This window comes from Leucopleurus acutus (assembly GCF_964270905.1).
Source record: "Leucopleurus acutus genome assembly, chromosome: 16".
Classification (NCBI taxonomy): domain Eukaryota; kingdom Metazoa; phylum Chordata; class Mammalia; order Artiodactyla; family Delphinidae; genus Leucopleurus; species Leucopleurus acutus.
In genome coordinates this window covers 63,958,933-63,983,219 of record NC_139158.1, presented here as the reverse complement: position 1 = coordinate 63,983,219, position 24,287 = coordinate 63,958,933, and the positions used below count along the sequence as shown (strand labels likewise).

General features: G+C 42.8%; 1 protein-coding gene across 1 annotated transcript; it reads right to left on the bottom strand.

Annotated features, from left to right (window-relative positions):
• Nucleotides 1–1,776: 1,776 nt before the first annotated feature.
• On the bottom strand, nt 1,777–5,390 carry PROCR (protein C receptor; the record flags this gene model as incomplete). The annotated part of the gene is made up of 4 exons (XM_082858297.1): nt 5,265–5,390; nt 2,821–3,072; nt 2,150–2,428; nt 1,777–1,895 (listed from the first exon to the last, which is right to left on the bottom strand). Exons 1-4 carry the CDS (start codon nt 5,341–5,343, stop codon nt 1,777–1,779), a joined length of 729 nt encoding a protein of 242 aa, XP_082714423.1. The 5' UTR covers nt 5,344–5,390.
• Nucleotides 5,391–24,287: the final 18,897 nt, after the last annotated feature.

The following is a 24,287-nucleotide window of genomic DNA, read 5'->3' as shown; positions in this document are numbered from 1 at the left end:
GGCTGAACCTGTATACCCCCTGCTTCGTTCAGGCACTGGATGAAGACAGCCCCAGGATGAGCATGACCTTGTGCAGGACTGTTCTCTGTGGGTGAGGCAGACCCTGAAGGAACTGAAGCAGCTAGAGGCTATCTGCTGACTATACTTCCTGTAGCTGAATAGCACGTCTTTCCTTTGGAAGGCAGAACTGGGTGGTACACCTCTGTGCCTACCAGAGAGAAAGAGATGAATTATGACATCTTGAACAAAAGCAATAGAGTGGAAAGGAGGGAGACGATTCTACAGCTATTGTATTTTATAGGTTGGGATAAAAAGGGAGTAAATAAAGGTTAACAGTGAGGTCTCTATATTGATGTGATTTGATGGTAATTCTGTTTAACTGAGAGTAATCAGAATAGGGAGACCAGGTTTGGGGAGACAGATATGGCATTTCATTTTGAACATGTTGACTCTGAAATGTCTGCAAAATATTAAGGTACAGATGATTTTCAAGAAGCAAGGCAAATGGGGGGGTCTGGAGGTCAGCAGCAAAGGCTATATTTATTGAGTATATATATATATATTACCTTATATTATCTCATTTAATACTCATAATGCCTCTATGAGATAGGTATTGTTTTTATTATACCCTTTTAGTATATTTTATTATACCTTTTGTTTATGAAGAAACAAAGACTTGAAGAAGTTAAATGCCTGGCTCATAGAGGTAAAACTCGAGCCTGTCTTATGACAAAACACATGCTCTCAAAGACACCATGACATTGTTTCCCCATGGAAACCACCACATAGAGACAGTATTTGAAGTCATGGAAGGTAGTAGGTCACCAGAAAGGGTACAGTTTAAAGGGGAACAAAAGGAGCCAAAAAAAGGAATTCTAAGGAAGTCAACATTTCAAAGGTGAATTGAGGAAGATGACATAGGCAAAGGGATTGATTGAGAAGCCAAAACACTTTTTAAAGATGAGAAGTATGCTATCTCAGAAGCTGGGGTAAAAAGAGAGCCCTAGTCCACAAAGTGAAATGTTGCAGATATCATGGAAGATGAAGGTTTCACAATTAGAGGTCATTGATTATCTTAGACCAGTTTACAGAGAAGTCAGATTGCAGTGGGTTGAAGAGAGAATGGGTGGTGAGGAAGTAGAAGCAAAGGGTATAGGCTACTTTCCCCAAAGTTTTGCAAAGTAGAGGAAATAATAATGCTGTATACACAAGTAAGGAATTTTATTAATGTTATTAATTGATTAATTAATAATTCCTTGCTCCCATATTACTTCGATTGCACACTTCCATCATTTCTCTGGTTATTTCTACCTCTATTGTATAATACCAGTGTCCCTTCCCAAGTCTAACATACCCGGAAGCACTGAATGTTGGTTGTTTGGGTTGTGGATGATTTGTTTTATTTGGTTATGTGTTTTGAACGCCTCAGGTGATTCTGTCTTTGGAAGATGGGTGGGCCACAGACCACCTCCGTTGCCCCAACTCCATCATCTGTTTTCCACAAACATAGATAAGCATTCACTTCGCAGACCAGTTCAGCAAAGGTGCCAGTTCTTAGGTTCTTAGCAAACCAACTACCCTGTCTACCTAGGCTCCTCCCCTCCCCTCCCTCAAACTCTTGGTGGGCGGGTCTCGGAGAAGAAATGAGCTGCCATTCTAAATCTTCTGGAGTATAATGTCCCAGATGGGGAATCTGTACAGTTTTGCAGTGAGCTGAGATCTTCCTTTGCCAGGCCCCATCAGTCTAGCTCTTTTTCAGAGAGGGCTGGAGAGTAATTAACACCGCTGCCGTCCACCTGTGCACAAGAAGATGCCTACAGCCACTCCAGTGATGATGAAACAGCCCACCAGGATGCCCAGGACCAGCGAAGTGTAGGAGCGGCCTGCTTGGCTTCCTGCAGAACACGCGGAGAGTTAGCTTGAAGAACATACCCCCAAGGAGTCCATGGTTTGAATCAAACCCCAAGGGATTCCTTCCCCAGAGGAAGCGGGGCGGGGAGGGCTAGTTCACCAATTTACGGAAGGTGTGTGTACTCTGTCCCAAACCGCCAGCCTTGGGCCTTCTGTTGCTCAAGGTATCCATCCTTCAGGTCCACGCATTTGCCTGGAACCCACCCAACACACAGGGCCCTCCCCGATCCCACCATACCTTTCGAGCTGTTCCCGGTGATGTGTTTCTGTACGTACTGCACACAGGTGTCCTGCAGAAATTCCCTCAGTTCGTACCGAGTACGATTGTACTTGTTGAGCTGCTCCAGGGCGTAGGTGACCACACTGGAAGATGCCTGAGGCCCTGCCGTCCATGAAGCTGTCTTCGGTTGAAAACTCATAAAGGAGCTCCCATTCACAGCCACTTCGAAGAAGACACGGGCTTTCAAGCCCTCAGCAGGCAGCTCACATCCCAGGAAGCAGCGAATGGTCAGAGGAACTGTAGATGGGGGATTCAGGGTCAGGGGTCTATGTGGAAGGGTGTCAGGTGTCGGGGCATGTCCGCCAGGGGGAAGTGAGCTTTCAGGGTGCAGGGTGGATCAGGGACAGGGCCTCTTAACAGGGGCTACCCCGAGGTCATGCCAGCAGGAAGAGGGCCTGACGGACAGTACAGTACGTCAGCTAGGACACCCACTCTTCTCCAGCCTCCATCTCCCACCCAGCAATCAGCAAAGGCAAAAAGACCACGCCCGGCGAGGACACCCATCCCAGAACTTGGCCCCGCCCGGTTCTTCCACAGACCCTCCCCCCAGTTAGGTCCCGCCCATAGGCCGCGCCTCCCACCTCAAGGGCCCACTCTCGCCAGCCCCCGCCCCTGCGTGCGTCACTCACAGGCCACGCCCCGCTCGTGGTGCACCACCTGCACCAGGCCCAGGAACTCCTGCAGGTAGCGATTCACACAGTTCTTTGTGAGAGCCCAGCTCTCGGGCTCCTGCAAGGGCTGCAGCTGTTGGATCGAGACGTTGTTGCCCGGGCCTTCCAGAACGTGCGTCAGGACCCCCCCGAGCGTCGCGTTGCCCCGGTGCCACACTTGAGAGGGGTTGCGGAAGTAGGAGACCTGGATCATGTGGAGGTACCGCGGGCCTGGGGGCAGGAGTCAGCGCGTCGGGCCCAGGCCGGCGTGGGAGGGGTCGGCGTGTAACCCGAGATAATAACTCCCCACCCAGAGGTCGGCCTTCTTGGCCCTTCCTAAACCATAAAGTGCCCTCCCACCCTTCCTTCCATTTGACGCTCTCAGGAGCCCTGCCAGGAAGGCAGGACAGGGGTTATTATCTTTGTTTTTACAGATGAGGAAACTGAGGCTAGAAGTGCAGGAGCCACTTGCCCCAGGATAATCCAGACGGTCAGTGGAAGAGCCACTCTGGTCTGCTTTCTCTCTCTCACCCCTTCCTCCCCAGCCCCCCATTTCCGGTTGGTTAACAAATCCTGACCTACAATGAAGTCCCAATTCCATCTCCTGTTCTCTGTCTCCTCTGCCACTGCCCCACTTCAGGCCTCAGTGGTTCTCATCTGTCCTGGAGTAGTAACTTCCTTCCTCATCCCCCCTTCCACTCATCTTTCAGTGTCACCCCTTCTAATCTGCCCTCCACCTGGCCCAGAAATAAGATTATGTCCTTCTGCTTAAAAATCCTCCAGGGACACAGTCCCCTATCAACAACAACAATAGTAATAGCCATTAAGTGCTTATTATGACCTGGGCACTGTACTTTACATGCATCATTATCCTATTTGTGCTTTCCTTCCATTAACCTGATGTAGTAGCTACTATTACTAACCCCAGTCCATGTGGAAAACAGGTGAAAGTGGCATAGCAGAGTCAAGGTTAGCATGCAGGCAGTCTGAGCCCAGCACTCTTAGCCACTCAACTATACTGTCTCCAAATAGGATATCTGTCCGTAGAATCAAGTCCAAAGTCTTTAGCCTGACATTCAAGGCTGCCGGAGACTGGGCCCCACCTGCCTTTTTTGGCCTCTTCCCTGTGCTTAGATAGTACCTCAAAGTATTTGGAGTCCGTCATGCTGCCTTTCAGGTGACATGTGAATAGCATGCCAGGGTTGCTGTGCCTCCTGGCAAACTTCTGTTCATGCTTTAAGACCCAGCTGTTGCCCTCTCCTTGAAGAAGTTTTCCTAATGCTTCTCTTTACCCTCTCAGACACAGTGGGTCAGTTTCAGCGATCCCAGATTCTGCATAACTGTCTCCAAACACACAGGCTTCCATTCCTCTAGGCTATGGAATCATGTCTGGTTATCTCTGCCTCCTACACCCACTAAGGGCCTGGCATGGAGTTGGTGCCCAGAGAATGTCTGAGGGGGGAATGAGTCTGGCGATGTAAATCTCCTTGGGGACATGTGTCTTGTCCACGTTTGCATCTGAGAAGTTGTGCTCTGTGTCTGCAGATGTGAACGAGTATTTCTGTGTGGGTCACCCCCAGACAAGGTTCTTAACTGCTTTGACCAGTCTCCTCCTTTGTAAAATGGAGATAATAATATCACCCACCTTGTAAAGATTTTGTGGGAGTGAAATGAGTCAATACACGTATTAAGCATAGTGAGCACTGATTGAATACTGGTTATTATTTGCTCTCTCTCTGAGGGGGAGACTGAAGCTACAGAGGCTGTGGGAGAGGGGAGACGAGGCCCCTGTGCAATTACAGTGCAAGGCAGTAACTCCCCTTCCCTGCTTAAATGGAGCCACTGTGGCAGCCTGATCCTTCACAAGTTCTCCCATCAACCGCAGCTTGTCTCTCCCCCGGATTTCCCCTCACCAGCCTGCCCCCAGTCTTCCTCCACCTTATCTAGTCTCCTCTTCTGCCTCACAGGTCTCAGCCCCAGTCTTTCCCCAAGTCTCCCGTCAGTTCTCCCAGTGTCTCTCATTCCTTCCATCTCTTGTCTCATCCCTAAGTCTCTTCCCATGTTCCCTAAACTCACCTCCATCCCCCATCACCCTCAGACCTCCCTCTCCAGACTTCGCCCCATCTTTCCTCTCTCCCCATGGCTAATTCTCTCACCCTTTCTACAAGCCCCTTTCCCATTTTTCCAGTCTTGTTTCCCCCCAGCCTCCTGCATCTCCCCCTTCCCAGGGGCTGAACTATGCTTCCTCACCTTGGCTTTGGGACACGAACCAGTCCCCAGGACCTGCCTGCCCGCTGGAGAGATCCAGCCGGCTGCAGACACAGACACTGTGGGATAAGCTCCCCTCTGGTCTTGCCTGTGTACCCAGACAGGCTGAGAGTCTCCAGAACCATCCCGGGGCACGAGATGTGCCCTCGACTCACCATCTGAGGCTTCCTGGCTACAGAGGGCCCAGCAGGGCAGGAGCAGTAGTGGCAGCAGGGGCAGCAGTGTTGTCAACATCCTGTAGCTGAGCTTCTCGACCCCACCTGGGCTCTTGGCTCTGGCAGGCTGGGGGCTCCGGCTGACTGCAGCCTAGGGGAAAAAGAAGTGAGGACTGTCTGGGAGGGGAGGAGACTGGACGGAGGAGGCTGGAAGGTGGCCAGGGCATGGGAAGAGAAAGAGGTCGGCAGGCTTATAAACTGTTATTCTTACCCAGTCACATTTCCTACTAGGAGGCGGGCCTCTCTCTTTCCCTCCCTCTGCCCCACCCTGAATCACACTCTCCTGCCTGCAGGGACCTGCCTTTTCCCTTTTCCCTGGGCAACTTCTGAGGAACAGGGAGTGGAAAAGGGGGAGAAGGGCCAGAGAGAAGTCCTGCCTTCGCTGAGTCAGGGGGTGGGGCATCAACTTAGAGCAGATTCTAGGATGTTGAGATCAGCATGTTCCTGGTGGGGAAACTGAGGCCCAGAGAGATGTAAGGAATTAAAAAAAAAATAAAAGAATGACATAGAACAGTATAAAAGTTTTCAGTGCATCACCCTTAATAAGGGTAAACATTATTTCATGAAATATTTGTTCAGTTGTATATGTGTGTGTGTTGGTTCTGTGTGTATATATTTCTATGGTGGATATTGGGTAGCAGTGTGAAGTTTATTTCTTACTCTAGGAAGCAAGTAGAAAAATTTGAAAGTCACTCTCCCAAACTCTGTTAATCTATACTGTGGGATACTATGCAGTTGTTAAAAAAAAACCCTTTCTGCCCAATGCCCACTCTGTTTTCATCATATTACTTAGCACTACCTGAAATGATTTTACTTATTCATTTACATGTTTATTGTCTGAATGTCCCATCAGGATGTAAGCTCCATGAGGATAGAGGCTGTCCATCTTATTTGCTACTGTGCCTGGAACAGTGCACATCATAAATAATAGCATAATAAATAATAAATGTCAGCTAATGGATGACTCAGTGAGATAGTGATTATATGCCTAAATAACCAAGAGTAAGTTACAGAATATTATGTACAGTTTAGAACCGTTTATGTGTCAGCCACGCACACAACAACTAAACAACCTATTTCTTTATGCGAGTAAAGGAATCTGGAAAGATGTACACCAAATATAGCAGTAGTTCATCTCCAGGGAGGGGCCTGAGAGTAAGTGTGTGTGTGTGTGTGTGTGTGTGTGTGTGTGTTTGGTGTATGCGTTAGGGGTGACAATCTTGTGAAAGGCTTTCTCTATTTTGTGAAGGATTTTATCACTCTATCTGTATTGTTTGAAAATTTTGCATCTAGAATGTGATCATATATCTCTTGTTGGATTAAAACTAGAAGTTTAAGTAACAGATTGTGGTAGAAGACACATTATGAACTGATGTGTTGACATGAGACACTGATAAATGAAAAAAGGAACTGCAGAACGATTTATATAGTAAACGATACATATAGTAAAATTCCATCTATTTTTAGTTTAAAATTTTTACTTCTGTCCAAGTAATCCATATTTAATTCCATTCTTATATTTAAAAAAAACTTTATTTGTGTATCTATGTATTTATATATGCATAGGGAAAATGCCTGGAAGGGTACTGTCAGTAGAGATTACCTCTGGGGAATGGGATTAGATAAAGGGCTGAGGGGGGACTTTAACTTTTTATTTTATACACTGTTTCTTGGAGGGAGAGTAGATGTCGTAGTGGAATTGGGGCAAACCCTAGGCACATACCAGACTCCCAGTCTCTGAGCTGAAAATATGCAAGAGTGTCCATACTTACCTCTCAGTTGTTATAAACCAGCATAGAAATAACAAAGTTTTTTCCAGTTCGTCAAAGTGGTCTAGTTAGAAGGAGAATGGGGGCCTTGTTTTCCTGGACTGGGACTCAGGAAAGCAAAAGGACTTAAATCACTGCCAATTATATTGTCTTGCCTTTTGTAAAAAAATATTATGAAATAATTCATATTTGAAGAATTAATTCATGCTTGAATTTTATTACAAACATACAAGGCCCCACTACTCGGCATAAGAAATAAAATATTACCAATATAATTGCAGCCCCCTCTGTACTCCTCCCCAACTGCATCTCTCTCCCCCGTGCCCCACCACCAAAGTAACCACTAATCAGAATTTGCTGTTTTTTATATCCTTACATTTCTGTATACTTGCACAATATATGCATATATCCTTAAGTAATATATAGTGGTATTTTGCATAAGTTGAGCTTTATAGAAATAGTATTGAAGTGCTTTTTTTACCTGACATATTAATGATTCATTCACGTTGCCCTGTGTAGGTCCATTAATTTCCACTGCTCTGTAATATGCCATCTTATGACTATATCACAATTTATTTATCCATTCTCCTGTTGTTAGACATTACAGTCTTTTTTCCAGGTTTTTGCTGCTATAAACAGTGCTGGTATGAATGTTCTTATAAACATTTTCTTGTGCATGGGTGGGAGAGTTTTTGTAGGTGCAAACCTGGGAGTAGCATTGCTGAGTCATAGGGTATATGCATACCTTCAATTTTACTAGATATTGCCACACTGATTTACAAAAAGTTTGGGCCAATTTACACCCCAGCAGTGCGTGAGAGTTCCCTGGCTCTACTTCCTTGCTAGCCATTGACGTCAGATGGTTGGATGTAAGTGGCACTTTGTTTTGGTTTTACTTTGCTTTATCTGATTCCTGGTGAGTTTGTGCATTTTTGCTTTGCCTTTTTTCTCCCTTGGGGGCTTAGAAGGGTACTTTGGGATGGAGGGTAATAAAGCATATGATTGAACCAATTGAGAGCTGTGAGTCTTTGATCTAAGCAGATAGGGCCTGGGTCACTGGGGTTAAAGTGGATCCACACCAATATGCACAGAGCTAATTACAGAGAGATCTTTCCCACCAAGCTAAGATCTGTCATGGACAGAAGTGGCAGCAGCTACAGCTGTTTCCCAAGCACCCTCCTCACACACCAGTGTCCTGAAAATTAAATAGCAGAGACAACAATTATTATAGGTAACATTTATCGTGGCTAGGAACAGTGTTAAGCTCTTTACACAAATAATCTCACATTCATATGCCAGCCCTACCAGGTGGGTTTCATTAACATCATTTTACTAATGAAACTGAGGCTTTGAGAGGGTAAGTGACTTACCTAAGGTCATAGAGCAAAAGCTAAAATCTGAACCCACATCTCTCTGATGCCAAAGTTTGTGAATTTAACCACCACATAGTATCTCAAAAATTTGAGGAGATAACTCTCCATCAGTATATTTTTGAACACATACTTCCAACATGCTTGAATATTTATGTTATGTATAATATAAAATGTGCCAAAAATTTATACTAAGTGCTACCCCTTTATCACTTCCTCTGGGGCAGATAGCACCAGGCTCGTTGTCTCCATGTGACTGATTGGATAATTAAAGGACAGAAGGTGTAATTAACTTGCCCAGGGTCACAGAGTTGAGAAGTTCAGAGCAGAGATTGGAACTCAAAGAGGATGGGTGTATGGGGTTGGATACAGGGAGAACAAAGAGAGTACTGGGGCTGGGGAAGCTGGTAAGTGGGGGCAGCTTAAGGGGTGTCCCCATTCCCTTTCTAAAGCCAGGGGTGAGGGTTGGAGGCAGAGCCTCTGCTGCATCTGGCCTGGGTGGCTGAGGGGCAGAAAACCACTGAGCAGAGTGGGCACAGGGCCAGCTGCTGGGATTTGACTGCGGACTAAAGAATGAGGTCCTGTTGAGTAAAGGAAGCAAGTGGTAGCATTTCCCACTGCAGAGCGCACATGTGGGGGGTAGATAAGGGAGACAGGAAGCTGAGCAGGGGCCAGTGCCGGTGCAGCCCCAGTAGGTGAGGAGAGGCCCTGCCAGGTCCGTAGGAGCTAGGCTGAGCTGGGGACTGGCAGAGTGCCCAGCGGGACTTCACAGGACCAGCCCTCTCCCTCCCTGTTAGCTACTGAAGAGAGGCAGTTGAAGCAACCAGGCCCAACTCGGATAACAACAGATAACAGCGGAGTGTGGTCCCTTCAGAGATCACCTACCCCTTAGGATGTGAAATAATAACAATAACATGTATTGAGAGCTTACAATGTGCTAAGCATGGTATTAAGTCAGCAGAGTACTTGTGTTTTATTCTCACTAGTGCCCTATGAAAAGTAGGAAGACATAGCCATTACTCCCGTTTTACAGTTGAGGACACAGAGGCATAGAACAGTTACTTGACCTGCTGGAAGACACCCAACTAGTAAAGACAGATCTCAAATCCAAGTGACTTGTATCCCAAATATGTTTTCTTAACTATCAGGCCATCCTGAAAGAGTAAATGAGATGACTCGTACAAAGTGCCAGAACACAGTACGTATTCAGTAGGTGGGAGAGAGAAGAAAGAAACTTGGCTTTGGGGGCAGCAAACAGAACTGACTGTGCCACAGGAAGAATGGAGGGCAGACATTAAGTAGGATTTCCTGAAGGAGAGGCAAAGGAATAGATATGAATCTTCCTCAAGATTTCCCCCTGTAGGAAGGGGAAGGGTGAGCTGTGACAGGGCGAGAGAGAGTCATGGACATATACACACTGACAAACGTGGGGTAGATAGCTAGTGGGAAGCAGCTGCATGGCACAGGGATATCCGCTCGGTGCTTTGTGACCTCCTGGAGGGGTGGGATAGGGAGGGTGGGAGGGAGGGAGACGCAAGAGGGAAGAGATGTGGGAACATATGTATATGTATAACTGATTCACTTTGTTATAAAACAGAAACTAACACACCATCGTAAAGCAATTATACCCCAATAAAGATGTTAAAAAAAAAATTTCCCCCTGTACACACTCACACACCCCAACTTAGGAAACACGAAAAGAAGCCCCTAAAGTAGGATGATTCCAGCTCCTGCCTGCCTAGCAAGTGGTGGGAGCCTGGCATTCCTGGCTTGGTACCTGTTTATCTTTCCAGCCTTATCTTTCCAAGTATTCCAGTCTCAGCCAAACCTGCTCCTTCTGGTTTCCTGAACACAGAGCACACAAATGTTATCTTTTCACTTTCTTTATCTTATCTTTAGATAAACAGAAATTCCTAATTTTAAGATGGTCAACTTTATCGTCTTTTCTGTTAGTTCATGCTATTTGTTCCTTGCTTGAGAAATCCTTCCCTACTCTGGGATCACGAAGATATTCTCCTATTTATTTTCAAAAGCTTTATACTTTTGTCTTTCACCTTTAGGTGTATGGTGGGAAATAGAGGTCAAGATTAGTTTCCTTCTACCTCAATATAATAAAGGCCATATATGGCAAACCCACAGCAAACATCATTCTCAATGGTGAAAAACTGAAAGCCTTTCCTCTAAGATTAGGAACAAGACAAAGATGTCCACTCTCACCACTATTATTCAACATAGTTTTGGAAGTCCTAGCTGTGACAATCAGAGAAGAAAAAGAAATAAAAGGAATACAAATTGTAAAAGAAGAAGTAAAACTGTCACTGTTTGCAAATGACATGATACAATACATAGACAATCCTAAAGATGCCACCAGAAAACTACTAGAGCTAATCAATGAATTTGGTAAAGTTGCAGGATACAAAATTAATGCACAGAAATCTCTTGTATTCCTATATGCTAACAACAAAAGATCAGAAAGAGAAATTAAGGAAACTCCCATTCACTACTGCAACAAAAAGAATAAAATACCTAGGAATAAACCTACCTAAGGAGGTAAAAGACCTATACTCAGAAAACTATAAAACACTGATGAAAGAAATCAAAGATGACACAAACAAATGGAGAGATATACCATGTTCTTGGATTGGAAGAATCAATATTGTGAAAATGACTATACCCCCAAAACAATCTATAGATTCAGTGCAATTCCTATCAAATTACCAATGGCAATTTTTACAGAGCTAGAACAAAAAAATCTTAAAATTTGTATGGAGACACAAAAGACCCTGAATAGCCAAAGCAATCTTTTTTTGTTTGTTTCTTTTTTGCGATACGCGGGCCTCTCACTGTTGTGGCCTCTCCCGTTGCGGAGCACAGGCTCCGGACGCGCAGACTCAGCAGCCGTGGCTCATGGGCCCAGCCGCTCCGCGGCATGTGGGATCTTCCCGGACCGGGGCATGAACCCGTGTGCCCTGCATCGGCAGGCGGACTCTCAACCACTGCGCCACCAGGGAAGCCCTTTTTTTTTTTTTTTAATGTATTTATTTTATTTATTTATTTTTGGCTGGGTTGGGTCTTTGTTGCCGCGTGCGGACTTTCTCTAGTTGCGGTGAGTGGAGGCTACTCTTCGTTGCGGTGCATGGGCTTCTCATTGTGGTGGCTTCTCTTGTTGCAGAGCAGGGGCTCTAGGTACATGGGTTTCAGTAGCTGCGGCACGCAGCCTCCATAGTTATGGTGCACAGGCTTAGTTGCTCTGCAGCATGTGGGATCTTCCCAGACCAGGGATTGAACCCGTGTCCCCTGCATTGGCAGGTAGATTCTCAACCATTGCGCCACCAGGGAAGCCCAAGCCAAAGCAATATTGAGGGAAAAAAATGGAGCTGGAGGAATCAGACTCCCTGACTTCAGACTATACTACAAAGCTACAGTAGTCAAGACAATATGGTACTGGCACAAAAACAGAAATATAGATCAATGGAACAGGATAGAAAGCCCAGAGATAAACCGATACACCTATGGTCAACTAATCTATGACAAAGGAGGCAAGGATATACAATGGAGAAAAGTCTCTTCAATAAGTGGTGCTGGGAAAACTGGACAGCTACATGTAAAAGAATGAAATTAGAACACTCCCTAACACCATACACAAAAATAAACTCCAAATGGTTTAAAGACCTAAATGTAAGACTGGACACTGTAAAACTCTTAGAGGAAAACATAGGCAGAACACTCTTTGACATAAATCACAGCAAGATCTTTTTTGACCCACCTCCTACAGTAATCGAAATAAAGCCAAAAGTAAACAAATGGGACCTAATGAAACTTAAAAGCTTTTGCAGAGCAAAGGAACCCATAAACAAGATGAAAAGTCAACCCTCAGAATGGGAGAAAATATTTGTGAACTAATCAATAGACAAAGGATTAATCTCCAAAATATATAAACAGCTCATGCAGCTCAATATTAAACAAACAACCCAATCCAAAAATGGGCAGAAGACCTAAATAGACATTTCTCCAAAGAAGATACAGATACAGATGGTCGAGAAGCACATGAAAAGCTGCTCAATATCACTAGTTATTAGAGAACTGCAAATTAAAACTACAATGAGGTATCACCTCACACCAGTTAGAATGGCCATCATCAGAAAATCTACAAACAACAAATGCTGGAGAGGGTGTGGAGAAAAGGGAACCCTCTTGCACTGTTGGTGGGAATGTAAATTGATGCAGCCACTATGGAGAACAGTGTGGAGGTTCTTCAAAAAACTAAAAATAGAATTACCATATGACCCAGCAATCCCACTCCTGGGCATATACCCAGAGAAATCCATTATTCAAAAAATACACATGTACCCCAATGTTCATTGCAGCACTATTTAAAATAGCCAGGTCATGGAAGCAACCTAAATGTCCATCAACAGGTGAATGGATAAAGAAGATGTGGTATATATATACAATGGACTATTACTCAGCCATAAAAAGGAACGAAATTGGGTCATTTGTAGAGACGTGGATGGACCTAGAGACTGTCATACAGAGTGAAGTAAGTCAGAAAGAGAAAAACAAATATCGTATATTAACGCATATATGTGGAATCTAGAAGAATGGTACAGACGAACCAGTTTGCAAGGCAGAAATAGAGACGCAGATGTAGAGAACAAATGTTTGGACACCAAGGGGTGAAAGTGGGGTGGTGGTGGTGTTGGGATGAATTGGGAGATTGGGATTGACATATATACACTAATATGTATAAATAGATAACTAGTAAGAACCTGCTATATAAAAATAAATAAATTAAATTAAAGAAAAAAAGAAAAGATTAGTTTCCCTTATGTGGATAGCCCATTGTCCCAGCACCACTTCTTGAAAGTCTGCCCTTCCTTACTGATCTGCAGTGACATCTCTGACTTATAGTAAATGTGTTTCTTTTGTTTCAGTGGCCTATTCTTCTCTCCCTGCACCAATGTCACAGTCTCTCAATTAGTATAGACTTATAATATATCTTCATTTCTTGCAGATCAAGTCTTCCCACCTTGTTCTTCAATAGTGTCTTGTTTTTTGTTTTTTGCCACACCACACAGCCTGCGGAATTCTAGTTCCCCGACCAGGGATCATATCTGGGCCCTCGGCAGTGAAAGCAGGAGTCCTAACCACTGGGCCACCAGGGAATTCCCATGTCTTGGCTATTTTTGAGTCTTGAATTTCTATACATAAATTTTAGAATCATTTTGTCAAGTTGTTGGGATTTTAGTTGGTATTGCATTTAATGTGTTAATGGCTTTGGGGAAAATTGACATCTTTACAATATTGAATTGTCCAACGCATGATAGAGTATATCTCTTCATTTATTTCTATTTCTATCTCCTCTGGTGTCTCCCAGAGTTACATGAGTTTCTCTCTAGACATCTTGCCCATCCTTTGTTAGATTTTTTCCCCTAGGTCCTTCATATTTTAAAATGTTATTGACAATGGTAATTACAAGAAATTTCATGTTCTGTTTATTGCTGGTATATAGAGATACTGATAATTTTATTGCATTGATTTTGTATCTAGAAACCTTAACTATTTTATTTATTTCAGTAATTATTTGTAGATTCTTTCGATTTTCTATATGCATAGTCACATCATTAGTAGATAGTGATAGTTTTATTCCTTCCTTTCGTTTTTATAGTTTCTTTTTCTTAACTTATTGTTCTGGCTCTGATCTCTAGTACAATGTTGAATAGAAATGATAGAAAATATAAGTGAGTATTCTTTTCATTTTCCTGGCTTAAAAAGGAAAGCTTTGGGCTTCCCTGGTGGCGCAGTGGTTGAGAGTCTGCCTGCCGATGCAGGGGACGCGGGTTTGTGCCCCGGTTCGGGAGGATCCCGCATGCCGCGGAGCGGCTGGGCCCGTGAGCCATGGCCGCTGGGCCTGCGCGTCCGGAGCCTGTGCTCCGCAGCGGGAGAGGCCACAACAGTGAGAGGCCCGCGTACCGAATAAAAAAAAAAAAAAAAAAGGAAAGCTTTTATGATGTTTGCTATATTGAAAAAAAACCAGATACCGTTTATTGGAGTAAGGAAGAATCTTTTTTTCTTTAGGAAGATTATTTTTATTCCCAGTTTGCTGAGTTTTTAACATAAATGTTTCGAGTTTTTTAAATCCTTTATCATCATCTAATGAAATGATCATATGATTTTCCATCTTTAATTTGTTAATCTGGCAAATGCATTGTTTCTAGTGTTAAACTAACCTTGCGCTGTTGAAGACAATTCTTCATGAGGTATTATCCTTGTTATATATATTTTACTCTCCTGCTGTTTTTCTCTAGAATTCTCCATGTCCTCTCCATTCCTTCAAAGCCCTGCTGGGATACCACTTCCTTTTGAAAGCCTTGCAGGATGACCCCAGCTATATTTGACTTCTCACTCTACTCACAAAACCAAGGGAACATTGCCTCCCCTGGTAGCTTCATTGTAGCTATATTGTCACCTTCTATCCCCTTGTCTTCTCTCCTGGACTGTAACCCCCTGGAAGGCATCTTTGTGTTTTCTTCTCAGCCTGCTTCCTCCTCCCAGGACCCAGAGCAGAGGTGGTATTGAGTGTAACACCAAGGATGAGGCCATGGGCTCTGGGGTGAAGCTGCCTGGGCTCACATCTCAGCTTGGCCACTTGCTAGCTGTGGGATATAGGGCATGCCACCTGGCCTCCCTGAGCCCATCAGTTAAATAGGAAGAATAATAATACCTGTCTCATAGAGTTGTGGTGAGAATGAAATGATATAAGTGAACCACTTAGTACAGATCCGGGCACGTAGTATTTTTGGTATCTTAGTCTATAGCACGTAGAGGACTGGGGTTGGGGAGCACGAGGGGGATCAAGCTTATGAGAGCAGAGTCCTCTAACTTAGCCTGGGAGTCAGAGAAGGCTTCTTGGAAGAGGTGATGCCTAAGGTGGTCCTGCAGGGCAAATGAAGGATGGCAGTGGGGGAAGGGCAGAAGGTGTGGGGAAGAGTTCTTTCAGATAGAGGGAGAAGAAGGTGCAAAAGAATATAATATGAGAGGAGAAAGAATATAACATGCTTTAGAAATTAGTAGTACTTAAGTGTGGCCAAAACGGAATAGGTGGGCAGCGGGGAGGGCAAAGTGATGTGAAGAGGTAAGTAGGAGTCCGATGAAGAGTCTGTCATACTATACTAAGGAATGGAGACTTTATCTTCAGATAATTCTCACCCCCTTTTTGGCGCACCTAACACCTATTAGAGTAGGTGTCTCTTACTCCAGGAAGCCTTCCCTGATGTCACGCAAATCTGTGTTGGATATTCCCTCTGTTCTACCGTAGCCCTCTCCCCTCATCACAGCTAACTTCTTTCCATGATAATTGTCTGTTTAAGCATCATTTCTCCTTCATACCAAAAGCTGTAAGAGGGCAGGGAATGGGTTTTAACGTTTCTGTAACACAAGGCTAGTAGAGTACCTGGCACATGGTAAGTGCTCAATAGATATTTATTGGATGAATGAACAAATAAATAGAACATCTAGGGAAGGAGAGAAAATTGTGACCAGCAAAATGCCTGGCACATAATTGGCCCTTAGAAAAGTATTTAATCTTTTATTGTGCGTCAGCTTTATCATCTGGAAAATGGGAATAAAAATAGAAACTACCTCAAAGGGGTATCATGGGTCTGTGAATTGCTTAACCTAGGATCTGACATTTAGTGTAAAGGCTAATTCTCAGCATGTTAAACACATAATTCTCATACAAACAGTGAGCATGGGTCAAAATTTCATTTAACTCATTAGTAAGGGGGCTAGCAGGATGACAAAGCTAGTTCAAAACAGAATATAAAAACTGGGTTTTTTTTAAATTTAATTTTTTTTTTTATACAGCAGGTTCTTATTAGTTATCTATTTTATACATATTAGTGTATACATGTCAGTCCCAATCTCCCAGTTCATCCCGCCACGGCCACCTCCCCCTCCCGAAAACTGGGGGTTTTATAGTCACTGGAAAGAAAAATATTGAAATGATATTGCTAAATTATATTCAAATGGATTAAGGTCCTACAGGGTAATAAAACCATAACCTTAAGGATTATCTTCTCTACTAGACAGAAAAGGAAATCATCCCGTCCTATTACTTAACAGAATTGTGAAATGTCTGGGCCCTAATCAGTTGTGTAAATGTTAAATTGCTCTTCAGAGGCAGATGACTCTTAAGTAGACTTGCTGATCAGTGCTTTATTGTGACATCAAAAGGTCACATAATCATCTTTTTACTTTAGTAACATGTTTTAGATAGTTTTTCTTAACACTGGTAAGTTTAGTTTAGTAGATACTGTTATTATTATAAGGCTCTCAATAAATATTTGCTGAAAGGATTTTCATTCTGTTAGGCTTTTTTCCTTCTCCCCAGCATCAGAGTTGGGACCTATAGAACTGGTAGACTGAGTGGGGAACCCTGCAGGACCCTATGCTCTTCCTTCCTTCAGCCTGGGGTGTTGTAATGCCAATTCTGTCTCATTAAATAGGCAGAAGAAGTATCTGCTTTGGGCATCAGCAAAGCAGGCACATATCTCTCCCCTCCTTAAGAACATGTATATATATTTTTGAAAGAACTGGATATTTCCAAAAAGGCAGTGCAGTAGGCAACATGGAAAAAAATCAGAAATTTTGGGGACCACTATCCATTTATTTTTTTTCAATTTTTCAATTTAGAAAATTGTGGTAAAATACATATAACATAAAATTTACCGTCCTAACCATTTTAAGTGTACAGTTCAATGGCATTAAGTACAGTCACATTGTTGTGCAACAATCACCACCATCCATCTGCAGAACTCTTTTCATCTTGCAAAACTGAAACTCTGTACCTATTAAACAGTAACACATTGCCTTTCCCCCAGCCCCTGGCAACCACCCTCTACTTTCTGTCTCTATGCATTTGACTACTCTAGGTACCTCATATAGATGGTGTCATACAACATTTGTTCTCTTGTGGCTGGCTTATTTCACTTAGCATCATGTCCTCAAGGTTCATCCAAGTTGTACCACGTGTCAGAATTTCCTTCCTGTTTAACACTGAATAATATTCCATTGTATTTATATCACATTTTGTTTATCCTGTTATCCATTGATGGATGCTTGCATTGCTTCCATCTTTTGGCTATCACCTCCCTTTATTTTATAGAATAAGATTATTTTTGTTTTGAATTGCATATGAGGGATGGATACCATTTTCAAGGCTTGAGATCTCAAAGATTATAATCTGGCTCAGGGCCTGGGACTAACCAGACTATGAGACCATCTGTGGGTGGTCATTTCTTGATTTTGTACTTTTGCCTAAATATAACCAGGATGACTAAATTTCTCTAGGCAGATTTAGCCTAGAGAATGTTTACATGGAATATGAGCATTAAAAACGCTTCCCTGGTGGTGCAGTGGTTGAGAGTCCGCCTGCCGATGCAGGGGACGTGGGTTCGTGCCCCGGTCCGGGAGGATCCCACATGCCGCGGAGCGGCTGGGCCCGTGAGCCATGGCCACTGAGCCTGCGCGTCCGGAGCCTGTACTCCGCAACGGGAGAGGCCACAACAGTGAGAGGCCCGTGTACCGCAAAACAAACAAACAAACAAACAAAAAAACGTGTTCTAGGGCTCTGACGTGCTCTAGATTTTGTATATACTGGGGACGGGAAATTCGAGCATTTCTACAAAGCAACAGATGGGAAATTTCCCAGGAACAAACTAGCCATCTCTTGGCAGTCCAAAAGTATGTAGTATGCAAGCTCTGCTCTGGGAGTTGAGAGAATCTGCTTGAACCATATGACCTCCAGATGCTAGAAAAGGAACTTCCAGATACTTCCCTGCTAAAAGTAGTTAAGAGTACTGGGTCAAAGGAAAACTAAAATGCCTGGGCTTCCAGCTTCAGGGAATGGAACCTTTTATTCTGACTTTCCAGCAAAAAGGAAGGGAATGGTGAATGTAGAATCGCATGAAGCTGAAGTTAGAGGATACTGCCGAAGTCAATCAGATCCCCACGTTTTAATTCTGTTTTGGACTTTTATTTATACAATTGTCATTAATTTCATCAATGTAGTAGAATATAGACTAGGTCTGAATCTTGGCTCTACAACTTATTCAGTGTGAGACGTTGATTATTACTAAACCTCTCTTCAATTTTTAAAATCTGTGTCTCAATTTTTAAAATCTTTAAAATGGTAATAATAATAGTATTGTGTCAGAGGATCGTGGTGAGGACGAACGTCCCAAGAACAGAGCCTGGGACATAGTAACTGCTATATAAATTCTTGCTATTATCTAGACATTTTGGCCTTCTCCTTCTCCTCTTCTTTATTATTATTATTATTCAGTTGGGAAATAATCAAATTTTATTTGGAGTGTCATCCTACAGTTTTATTCTGCTTCTTGATTGTTTCTGGGGGAAAATTTCTGCGGTTAATGTGTATTGAATTCTGCTTCTTGATTTTTTGCAATAACTCTATGAATCTGTTAACATTTTTGTTGTATGAAAGGTAGTCTCATTCTCTCATTTTCCACATTTGGAAACTGAATCCCCAAAAGGGAAAGTGACTTGCCCAAGATCACACAGAGACAATGACTAAACCAGTAATAGAACGAAGGACTTCTGACCACGAGTCCACGGCTTGCTCCACTCGACACAGAGTTCAAGAATACTGACCTGGGGTATTAATACACTCTGCCCATCCTCCAAACATGCACAGGAAAACTTGAACACTCTGTGATTCCAGGTATTCTCCAAAAGATGTCTTTCCTTTCTAGCAAAATTTCAGGCATTTCAAGGGAAAGGTCTGTGGCTTGACTTGTAATCTTCGTTGTATACCCAGCACTGTGCTTCAAGTTCTTGAGGGCAGAAATTATTGCCTGTAACAGCTGGGATTATTAGGGACAGATGCTCAATAAATGGAACTAATTAACATACCCCCACCTTTAAAAAAAGAGGAATGGGGCGCAGGGAAGAGAATATTTATTAAGAAATTAATACGTGGCTTCCCTGGTGGCGCAGTGGTTAAGAATCCGCCTTCCAGCGCAGGGGGCAGGGGTTCGAGCCCTGGTCTGGGAAAATCCCACATGCCGCGGAGCAACTAAGCCCGTGCGACACAACTACTGAGCCTGCGCTCTAGAGCCCACGAGCCACAACTACGGAGCCCATGTGCCACAACTACTGAAGCCTGCGTGCGTAGAGGCCGTGCTCCGCAACAAGAGAAGCCACTGCAGTGAAAAGCCCGCGCGCCGCAACGAGGAGTAGCCCCTGCTGGCTGCAACCAGAGAAAGCCCACGCGCAGCAACGAAGACCCATCTAAAAATAAAATAAATAAATTTATTAAAAAAAAAAAAGAAATTAATACGTTCTAGTCACTGTGCTAGAATTTTCACCACTATCCCATTTAACCCCCAGACATCCTTTGTAGCATTGTCAATTTCCAGATTTTGAATCAGGAAATTAAGGTTACTCTGAGTCTTCATGAGTAAATATTCAAGATTGACATTTCTCTGATGGACCACAACCTTTTAGAATCTAGTATTATAATCACAGAGTGAGAGGTAAAGCCAAGAAGGAAGAGACCTAATACATTCCAAAAGGTTAAAAAAAAAAAAGAGTTTTTCTCATGAAAAACGATGAAATCAACCATATAAATTGTGAAAATATAAGTCATGATTGTATTTGCTCTGTGACAGTGTGGAAATGCACATTTTTATCAAGCTAGAAACAGAAAACAAAGAAAAATTATGAGTATTTCAATCTTGCTCATCAAAAGAGACCGATCATTACCAAATCCAGGCAACCTGGCCCCACTCTCCCTGCAAACATTTAATCCGCATGAGAGTTTTGAATGGAGACAAGAAGATAAGTGACAGGACTTATGTAGAGAAGGACACTTAGGCCTGGCTGAGTTTCATAGCATGGAAGGGCCCAGACCCAAAAAATGCTTAGTACCTATTATGCTAGGCTAAAAAAAAAACGGCCCCCTAAAGACAATTAGGTCCTAGTTCCTGGAATCTTTAAGTGTACCCTGTTTGGAAAAAGGGTCTTTGCCGATGTGATCAAGTTAAGGATCTTGAGATGGGAGATTATCCTGTATTATCTAGGTAGGGCCCAAATGCAGTCATAAGTGTCCTTAGAGAGGCAGAGGGAGATATGATACTAATCCACAGAGGAGGAGGTGATGTGAACACGGAAGCAGACATTGGAGTGACACGGCCACAGGCCAAGGAATGTCAGTAACATTCTCTTTTCCCTGGGAAGCTGGAGAGGCAAGGAGCAGATTCTTCCCTAGAGGCTCCGGGCCTGCCAATATCTTGATTTTGGCCCAGTGAAACTAATTTCAGACTTCTGGCCTCCAGAACTGTGAGAGAATACATTTCTGTTGCTTTAAAACACCAAGTTTGTGGTAATTATAATTTGTTAGCGTAGTCACAGAAAACTAACACCGTGCCCCTGTGTTGGTATCCAAGTCTCAATTTACTGTCATCTCCTTTCCCTTCCATCTGGCACTTCCAAGAAGAGTTTCCAAAAGCATCCTAATATCTTTTGTTTGTCTCTTCTGAAAGGCACTGTGACAAGCACTTTATATGCAGTAGCTCACTGAACCCTCATAATCCTATTAGGTGAATATAATACTAATATTATTCCTATTTTACAGATGAGTAAAATGAGGCTCAGAAGAAAAGCTGGTGGGGCCACACTCCTAACAGGTGATGGAGCTAGTATTCCAACTCAGGTCTGCTCAAATCTAAAGCCCACACTTTTAACTTCTGTACTGTACTACCTCAAGATCTCTGGGGTAAGTCAAGGTTTTAATTCTCGTATCTACTGGCGAAATTTCAGGATATATATATCTGAGGGATATTTTCAAGGACTTTGGACCAAAGGAGACCAAACATGCCTTCATTGCAGCTCGAGGCACTGAGCTGCCATTTTTTAGCAAAGAGCAGAGGATGGCCAATCCTAGCATCACAGAAAGCTCAGGTTAAAAGGACCTCAGAGATCCATTTGTTCAAATTCCTCATTTTACATATGAAGAAGCTGGGCTCACAGAAGGGGAGGGCCCTGCCTAGGGTCACATATAGAGGCTTTAAGTGATAAAGTTGGGATTGAAGTCCTGGTCGCACTTCAAATCTAGGGTTGATTCTACTGCACATCACACTGCCCCAAGTCATGTGTGTTGCTATGGTCCAAAGGGCTGACAAAACTCTGGGAACTTGCAAGAAGGAAAGTGGAAAAATGGGTCACAACCTTCTCAAAGCTATAGTGTCCCAGGTCTTCATTCTCACATGGGGTAACCTACAGGGCTGCAGCCCTGAGGTGCAGGGCTGAGATGGTCCAGGGGATTGGGAGGGGGTAGCTTCTGCATTGGGATGGAGACTGAAGAGACCATGATGATGTGACCATGTCCCAAATGGGAGGAAAGGAATGGCAAGATTTCATGAATTCCTAGAACTGAAGGGATTTCTGAAAATCTTGAGAGTAGCAGCTTTGGAAGTAAGTTGTCTCTTACATGATTAGCAAGGAACTCGTTTGGGAAACTCAATAAAATTCTAATTATGATAAAGCCTGAACATTCTTCATCCATCTTTAAATACATCCACTAATAAATATTGAGGCCCCACTGGTCTCTGCCTTCATGCTTAATAAGGTGGTTTTAAAAAAAGATAATGTATTTAAAGTACCCATACAGTCTTAGTACACAAGTCCTTTAAAATGCTGTTGCTAAGAAAGAAATTGAAGATGTCACAAACAGATGGAAAGATACACTATGTTCTTGAATTGGAAGAATTTATATATATATATATATATTTTTTTTTTTTTTCTTTTTGCGGTACGTGGGCCTCTCACTGTTGTGGCCTCTCCCATCGCGGAGCGCAGGCTCCGGACACGCAGGCTCAGCGGCCATGGCTCACGGGCCCAGCCGCTCCGTGGCATGTGGGATCTTCCCGGACCGGGGCACGAACCCGTGTCCCCTGCATCGGCAGGCGGACTCTCAACCACTGCGCCACCAGGGAAGCCCGGAAGTATTAATATTTTTAAATGGCCATACTACCCCAGGCAATCTATAGATTCAGTGCAATCCCTATCAATCTACCAATGGCATTTTTCACAGAACGAGAGCAAATAATCTTAAAAATTGTATGGAAACACGAAAGACCCTGGATAACCAAAACAATCTTGAGAAAGAAGAACAGAGCTGGAGGAACCATTTGCTCTGACTTCAGATAATACTACAAAGACAGTAATCAAAATAGTATGCTACTGGCATAAAAACTGGGACATAGATCCATGGGACAGAATAGGGAGCCCAGAATAAACCCACACACTTATGGTCAATTAATCTATGACAAAGGAGGCAAGAATATACAATGGAGAAAAGGCAGTTTCTTTAGTAAGTGATGCTGGGAAAACTGGACACTTACATGTAAAAGAATGAAATTAGAACATTCTCTAACACCACATACAAAAATAAACTCAAAATGGATTAAAAACATAAATGTAAGACCTGAAACCATAACACTCCTAGAATAAATCATAGGCAGAACATTCTTTGACATAAATCATAGCAATGTTTTTTTGGATCAGTCTCCTATAGCAAAGGAAATAAAACCAAAAATTAACAAATAGGACTTAATCAAACTTAAAAGCTTTTGCATAGCAAAGGAAACCATCGAGAAAACAAAAAGACAACCTACTGAATGGAAGAAAATATTTGCCAATGATATGACCAATAAGCAGTTAATATCCAAAATATATAAACAGCTCATACAACTCAATATCAAAAAAGAAAAATAACCCAGTTAAAAAATGGGCAGAAGATCTGAATAGACATTTCTCCAAAGAGGACATGCAGATTGCCAACAGGCACATGGAAGGATGCTCAACAATGCTAATCATCAGGGAAATGCAAATGAAAACCACAGTGAGATATCATCTCACACCTGAAGGAATGGCTATCATCAAAAAGACCACAAATAACAAATGTTGGCAAGGATGTGGAAAAAAAGGAACCTCTGTAAACTGTTGGTAGGAATGTAAATTGGTACAGCCACTGTGAAAACAGTATGGAGGTTTCTCAAAAAAAACAAAAATAGAACTACCAAATGACCCAGCAATTCCACTTCTGGGTATATATCTGAAAAAAACAAAAACACTAATTCAAAAAGATACACGCACCCCAATGTTCATAGCAGTAGTATTTGCATTTGCCAAGTTATGGAAGCAAGCTAAGTGTCCATCACAGATGACTGGGTAAAGAAGATGTGGTATATGTATTCAATGGAATACTACTCAGTCATAAAAAAGAATGAAACTTTTGCCATTTGCAACAACTTCGATGGACTTGGAGGGCATTATGCTAAGTCAAATAAATCAGACAAAGAAGGACAAACACTGTATGATATCACTTATATGTGGTATCTAAAAAAACCAATGAACTAGTGACTATAAGAAAAAAGAAACAGACTCAGATATAGAGAACAAACTAGTGGTTACCAGTGGGGAGAGGGAAGGGGGGAGGGGCAACATAAGTGTAGGGGATTAAGAGGTACAAACTGTTACGTATCAAATAAGCTACAAGGATATATTGTATAGCACAATATATAGCACAATATAGCCAATATTTTATAATAACTATAAATAGAGTTATAAACTTTATAGATTGTGAATCACTATACTGTACACCTGTAACTTATATAATATTGCACATCAACTATACTTAAATAAAAATAATTAAATTTAAGAAATATTTTAAAAATGTTGTTGCTAAAACATTAATTAATAATAGTAGCTGTACTAGCCACTGTCTTTTAAGACACGTT